The 7,649-nt window shown below is 42.5% G+C and overlaps 1 protein-coding gene across 1 annotated transcript in view; it reads right to left on the reverse strand.

Annotated features, from left to right (window-relative positions):
- The window catches only part of Kat2b (lysine acetyltransferase 2B), a gene marked incomplete at its 5' end in the record, with an annotated part of 71,164 nt that overhangs the window by 45,026 nt on the left and 18,489 nt on the right, over nucleotides 1-7,649 (reverse strand). Inside the window, 2 exons of the mRNA XM_029563515.1 lie at nucleotides 4,754-4,935; nucleotides 6,647-6,739. Coding sequence (XP_029419375.1) covers nucleotides 4,754-4,935; nucleotides 6,647-6,739 — 275 coding nt within the window. The remainder of the gene's footprint in view (nucleotides 1-4,753; nucleotides 4,936-6,646; nucleotides 6,740-7,649) is intronic.

Consider the following 7,649-nt stretch of genomic DNA (forward strand, 5'->3'; position numbering starts at 1 on the left):
TGATCTCAGCAGACCACCAGAGAGTGCCGAGTTCTGGCCTCCCTCTGGCAGAGGGCCTGAGAACGCAGGGGACTGCCTGAGAGCCTCGGGATCCTGCCTCCACATGGTGAAGTGACAGGGAACTGACACTGATTCTAACCACTCCAACAGCTGTCAAAATACCTGAAAGCAAATCCTGAATCCATCTAGAGTCCAGCCTTGGAAGACAAAAGAAAAAGGAGGAGGAACCCGATAGAGGGATGCTTTCGGAAGCCCTTGTCAAGAAATTCCAATGGAGTCTAATAGGAACATTTGAAAATTGCCCTGTTCTGACTTTTTTCTAGCTCCCTGTCTAGAACTTGTAATGCTAATTACTCTTGCCTTTACTTCTCCTTCACATATTCATGATTCAAGGACTATGCAATTTGGGAGTCTTTTAGATAGACCTACTGAAGGGATACCCCAATTGCCTCACCCTGGGTCCCAGGTCAACATGGAAGAAGCCAGAGGGGTCTGCGTCCCGATTCCCTATCTGCAAGTTGGGTAACTTCTTCAGAGGATGGTGTGAAAGATAGGATGGAGGAATTCGCTAGGCAGTTAGGGTAAAAAGACCCCAAAGAAGAGTAGCCAGTTTCTTGGCTGAAACTCACATACCCTTGGAACTCTTAGCCACATACTCTGTTCCAAAGGCCAAAAATGTAGAAAATATTTGAGCACTTGTATCTATTCCTTAAAAGATTTTAGGGTTACCTCTTTGGAGGGGGGAATATTAGAGCCCCATAAAAATAAATAAATAAAGAAGAATAACGAGTACATGAAGTCATCAGAAAAAACTGATGGGGAAATGGAGGAGTTGGAGGGGAGGGAGTGGGCATGGATTTGATCAAAACACCTTATATGCATGTATGAAATTCTCAATAAAGTATTTATTTAAAAAAAAAAAGTCCCCTCAAACCTTCTTTATTTCTTCATGAAGGTCATGTCTTCATGAAATTATATTAATACACCATCAAGGCATTCAGGAACTGACTCCTGAAAGCTATCCTCTGATCTCCACACACACGCTATAACACACATGACTCCCTACATATATACGCAATAAATAATAAAATGTTGGGACTGGAGAGATGGTTCAGCAGTTAAAAGCATATAGGGCCCAAGTTCACTTCCCAACACCCATGTTTGGTGGCTCACAACCACCTGTAACTCCAGTTCCAGGGGATCCAACCCCTCTTCTGACCTCTGACGGCATGGAACACAAGGCGTGAGTGCACACAAGCATGTACACACACGGACACACACAAACCACAATGATAAACCTTTTTTTAATGTAATAAAAAATGTCTGGTATGGTGGTGTTTAATTCCAGGACTTGGTACGCAGAGGCAGGCAGATCTCTCTGAGTTCAAGGCCAACCTAGTTTACGTAACAAGTTCCAGGCCAGCAGGAGACACGGTGTGATTCTATCTCAATAAAAATAAAAACAAAAATAATTCTTAATGTCTTAAGGCCTTAGGGCTAGGGGGGTGGCCATACCTTTAATCCCAGCACTTGGGAGGCAGAGGCAAGCAGATCTTTGTGAGCTGGAGGCCAGCCTGGTCTTCACAGTGAGTTCCAGGAAAGCTGGGGCTACAGGGAGACCCTGTCTCAAAACTACCAAAAAAAATAATAATAATAATAATAAGTTCTTAAACTTTTTCCTATATTCATAATGATTCTGGTCAAACTGCTTGTTTATTATTTATTTATTTGATTTAATGAGTTTTTTTAACATTTATTTTGTGTTTGGGTCTATGTGTGTCTGTGTGGGTACATGTGAATGTACTTCAGAGGATAAAAGGCTGGCGTTACAGGTGGTTGTGAGCTGTCCAAACCGGAAACCAAACTAGAGTCCTCTAGAAAAGCAGGGTACAGTTTTAACCTCTGAGCTGTCTTTCCAATCCCTTTGTTGTTTTTATTTCACTTTATTATTATTATTTTTGTGCGTGGTCTTTTAGAGACAGGTTCTCCCTGTAGCCCCAGCTGGCTTGGAACTCCATATTAAGACCAGGCTGGCCTTGAACTCACAGTGCTGGGATTAAAGGTGTGCACCACCACCAAGTCTGGCTTATTCTTTATTTTCTATTGTCTAAAACTTCACAGGTTAGCTCTGTAATAAGCATCATCATCTTGGAGTCCAATCTGTACCACAGAGAATCCTATCTCTCTGCATTTTCACACAAGGTCCTGAAGTGGTCCAGCATACCAGGCACTGAATTTCTGTGGTTCTCTCATACACCAGGCACTGAGGTCCTGGGGTTTTCCCACATGCTGGGACCTGAGGTCCTAGGGTTTTCCCACATGCCAGGCAATGAGGTCTTAGGGTTCAGTCCCACACACGGAACACTGAAGGCCTGGGGTTCTCCCACCCACTGGGCCACTGAAGTCCTAGGGTTCTCCCACACATGAGGTACAAGGAGATAAAGCCTTTGATGCTTGCAGCCTAGAACAGTCTCCATTCTGGGAGTGATTAGAGTGGATGAGATGCCCTGCCATGGTGGAGTATGGTTTCTTCAGTTCCCCATGTGGTCACGGAATCGAGTTTCATTCTGAAACACAACTGACTGGCCAATTTTCACAGCTTCTCTGCTTCCGTTTCTTCATCAAAGTGTGAGGGGGAAGCAGGGAGTTAGAACAGACCACCTTCACCTCCTCCTGATTATGAACAGAGGCTCTTGCTTACAGTTCACCTGGGGACAGGCCCAGTTTGGACTCTTGGCAACTATCTCTTCACCAGGGTCCGCTCTACCTGCAGCCGTTGGCCCGGAATGCTGGGCACAGAAAGATTCTCTGTGCTCCTATCATCAGCTCCTGCAGCTTTGAGAGTCATCCTCAAACACACTCTCACTCAACCGTCCATTCATTCTTGTCTATTCCCAGCTTCCCAGCCCCACATTGGAAGACTGAGATTTAGACAGCTCTGTATGTGAGATACAAACAAAATTCAAAATCTTCCCAGCACCTGTTTTGTGCCACACACCAGTGCAAACCACCCACAGAGCACAACTCCGAAGAGGAAGGAACAGCAAAGAGCCTGGTTTACAGCTCACAGAACCAGGGAAACGGAGAACCTGAAACAAGCCCTGTGCCCATTCACAGCCCAGCTTCTGTTTTTGCTACTTCTTAAGTATCTATTAATGTGAGAACCACCCACCTCTGGGTAATTCCCACATGCCACCCTCTGCTTTTAACTGTTTTCTAAAATGCAGCAAAGCTTTTACATTTAGTGTTCTCTTTCCCTCTCTTTCTTTCCTATTTATTTATTTATTTATTTATTTATTTATTTATTATTTTGTCTTTTTGAGACAGGGTCTCCCTGTAGCCCCAGCTGGCCTGGAGCTCAGAGATGCCTCTGCCTGTGCTGGGATTAAAGGCGTGCACCACCAGCCCGGCTGACTGCTTTTTCTTCATAAAATAATAATTTCTCTGATGAGGGCTACGGAGAAAAGCCAGGATCAGCAGAGCACACCTGTAATACTAGTATTCACGAGGTTGTGACAGAAGGATCATGAGTTCAAGACTAGCCTGAGCTATACAGTGATTTCAAGGCAGCCTGGGCTACATATACTTGGTCTCAAAACAAACAAATAACTTGTAGGAATATCATAAAACAAAAGATAAAGTCTGGCCATTGTTATTAAATGAAAATAAATAAATGTAGGTCTTTATGTTTTGCAAAGTACATGTGCAAGGCCTTTTCTAATTTATCCTCCACGTGCAGTTTGCTGAGTTTGTTATGTAATACTGGATTTTTACTCTTGTGTTCTTATTAAAATTAGCACAAAAAGATTTTTAAAAAGAAAATACAGGCCATAATATGTATTTTAAACTTGCTAACAGCCACACTGAATAAATAAAAAAATACTATCAGGGTCAGTGAGATGGTCCAAAAAGTAAAAGGTGCTTGCTGCCAAGCCTGATGACATGAGTTCAATCCCTGGGTCCCACATGGTAGAAAGAGAAAGTCAGCTCCTACAAGTTGTCCTCTGACCTCCACACAAGCACTGTACACAAATCCATCCACCCAACACACAAAATAGTAAGAAATAAAAATTGCTGTCATTTCTGCATTAAATCATTTTAAAAGAAAAACACTGGAACTGGACAGCTATGAAGGGTTAATTCAATGGCAGACCACTTACATAGTGTTTGTGAGGCACTGGTTTCATTCCCAGCACCACAAAAAAGATAATGGGCTTCTTTGAACTTTTCTGGCAAATCTTTAACCTCCATTCAAACTAGATGCCTTTCAAGCACTCAGTACCTACATGTGGCGGGTGCCCAGCGTGTGGGGTATCATGGGGTATCAGAGATCTAACTGATTTAGATCTCTCCTTCACCCGCTGGAGCACAGCAGATGTTGATGGAAAGTAGGATCATGGGCAGTGAAGATGGTTCAGTGGGTAAAAGAGCTTGCCGCTAAGCCTGATGGACTGAGTTCAATTCCTGAGACCCATATGATGGAAGATGAGAACTGACTCCTGTAAAGAAGTTCAAAGAACTTGTCCTTGATCTCCTCATGCTATGCTGAGAGAGAGAGACAGAGACAGAGACAGAGACAGAGAGAGACAGAGAATAAACTAAAATAGGGCCTTCAAAGTTAAATCACTTAGGCATGCTGAGCTGACAGAGTCACCATAATAACCAGGCAAACTTCTCCTGCAGAGGCAAATAGTAATTTCATGACTGCAACATGCCCTTTAGAGCCAAGGGGTGGCACCTGAACTGTGTGTACCTGGTGTAGTTCTCTTTGTATCCAGAGATGTCCTCATGTGGAGAGCGCAGCCTCCTCTGTGAGGGGGCCTCCAGGTGCCAGTAGTTGATGCGGTTCAGGAACATTTTCGCCAGCTCAGCTGTTGACTGCCTCTCTTTTGCTGGGAGGTGACTGAATTTGTACTGGACAAAGTTATTCACACCCTGGAAAGGAGGAAAAGCAATATATTTACACAGCTCTACGATGGCACTAACTCTGAGCCCCTGCACAGCCAGCTCCCTTGGTGGTCTTTAGCAAAAGAACAGACATTTCTCAAGTCACAGAAACGCCTCGCCTTTCCTCCAAAGGAAAGTGGTGGTATCTCACCTTGGGTCACGAGGGAGACAAGGGAGAAAGACTGAGCTGTGGTTTTTACACCTGCTTCAATCCTGGACCATCAGAGAGAAAATCAAGAACATGCAAAAACAGGTAAAAAACCCATTAACAGGAAAACTGTTTGGCTGAACGAAGTCTCTCTGCACTATCTCATATAGAATGGGGTTTGGGATGGAAAGAGGGGTAAGTGGTCAAGAGTCTTTGCTGCTCTTCCAAAGGAGCCCAGTACCCAGCAGTTCACAACAGTCAGAAATTCCAGTTCCAGGGAAGCCAACACGCCCTCTTCTGGCCTCCATGGGGACCTGATCTCACATGTGCGTACCCACACTGATACACACATACATACACGTAATTTAAAAATAAAATAAACCTACTATGGCTTACACCGAACTAAGCACTAAAACCTGCACTTTTAGCATACATCAGAGTAAGAAAAAAAATTTAAAAATATGTGCTATTTCCAGAAGAGTTGTCAACTAATTTAAAATTTCTACAAAACATTCCCATCTTATCACATGAAAGAGCAACAGATTCTTAATAGTTTTAGATTCAAAATGTAATGTATTCTGAAAACTGATCTACAGAAAGGCATTTACTTATAAGGACTCTGGTGTCATGTGATAATTAGCTTTAACTGTCAACTTAACAATTCACCTGGGAAGATTCTCAGGGAGCGTCTACATTGGGTTAGCCCATGGGCATGTTGGCAGAGGACTGTCTTATTAACGATGTACGAAGACCAGCCCACTGTGGGTGGCACTATGCCCTATGCATCAGGTCCTGAACGCTGTAAGAGTAGAGGATTCAAGCTGGCATACACAAGCAGACTTGCATGTGTTGATTTCCCTCTGCTCTTGACTGCAACGACGTGATGTGACCAGCTGTGCTACTTCAAGCTCCTGACACTGGAATTTTCTGCTGTGACAGACTAGTCTGGAATTATAAGCTGAAATAACACCCCTTTCCCCCAAAGGTGCTTTATGCCAGGGTATTTTATCACAACGACAGAAAAGAAAGTAGAAAATTCTCTCTGTCTCTCTGTCTCCTGCCCCCATAAGTTATAATGTTTTCCACATCACTACTGAATTCCCTCACCTCAATAGGCTTTTTTTCAGACAGCGCCAAACAAAAGCACAAAGACTTCATTTTAAGACATCAAGAAGAAGAAAATTCACATTTCATGGCTTTCACCAACCACATGTTCTACTTGGTTTTTGTGTTTTTCTTCTCTAAACACAGTGAATTCTAAGAACACAAAAACTCTAAAAGAGGAAAGCTAGACTAGTCATTAAACTGGGCGTGCACTTCGGACCCAAAGGTCTGAGAGGATTTCTCTCATTTTGTGAACATCTCAAGGCTAAGCATGGGGTGGAAGGTAGGCCTGTACAGAGATTCAGAAAGAACAGCCTCTTCAGGCAACATGCGGAGCTCAGTGTACCCGTTCACAAGACCCTGGGCTTGATCCCCAGGAGACAAAAGGGGAGGGGGGCCCTTCAGCCTTAAATTCATGAAAAAGAGCTCCTGGTAAAATATCTTTACCTGTTCAATACTAGGTTTTTCAAATGGGGGTTTCTTCTCCAAGGAGCCTTCAATCACAGGCTTTCCTCTTTGTAGAATAGACTTTCTCAAAAGCTGCAAAGAAATAATTACAGAAAAGTTGAGTTTGGAGGGTTTTGTGTGCACAATATTTATGATTTGATTTAAGTTTTATTTTGGGTGTTTTTTGTTTGTTTTTTGTTTTGTTTTAGGTTTTTTTTTTTAAGACAGAGTCTCATTACGTAGTCCAGGCTGACTTCAAAGTTATAATCCTTCTGCCTCATCCTCTCAAATGCTGAGGTTACAGGTATATGCCATCATACCTAGCATTTAAAAATTAATCTCTCAGCTGGGCGTGGAGGCGCACACCTTTAATCCCAGCACTCGGGAGGCAAAGGCAGGCAGATCTCTATGAGTTCTGAGGCCAGCCTCATCTACATAGTGAGTTCCAGGCCAGCTGGAGCTTCAGGAAGCAGAAGCAAGTGATTTCTATGAGTTTGAGGACAGCCTAGTTTACACGGGAAGTTCAGGCCAACCAGGGCTACATAGAACCTGTCTCAAAAAAAGATGGATGGATGGATGGATGGAAAGACAGATAGATAATAGATAGATGATAGATAGATAGATAGATAGATAGATAGATAGATAGATAGATAGATGATAGACAGAGACGATAGATAGATGATATAGATAGATGAGAGATAGATGATAGATAGATAGATAGATAGATAGATAGATAGATAGATGATTGGATAGATAGATAGATAGATAGATAGATAGATAGATAGATAGATAGATAGATAGATAGATAGATAGATAGATAGATAGATAGATAGATAGATAGATAGATAGATAGATAGATAGATAGATAGATAGATAGATAGATAGATAGATAGATGATAGACAGAGACGATAGATAGATGATATAGATAGATGAGAGATAGATGATAGATAGATAGATAGATAGATAGATAGATAGATAGATGATTGATAGATAGATAGATAG

The sequence above is a fragment of the Nannospalax galili genome, unplaced genomic scaffold (assembly GCF_000622305.1).
Source record: "Nannospalax galili isolate Female #2095 unplaced genomic scaffold, S.galili_v1.0 scaffold215, whole genome shotgun sequence".
NCBI classification, from domain to species: domain Eukaryota; kingdom Metazoa; phylum Chordata; class Mammalia; order Rodentia; family Spalacidae; genus Nannospalax; species Nannospalax galili.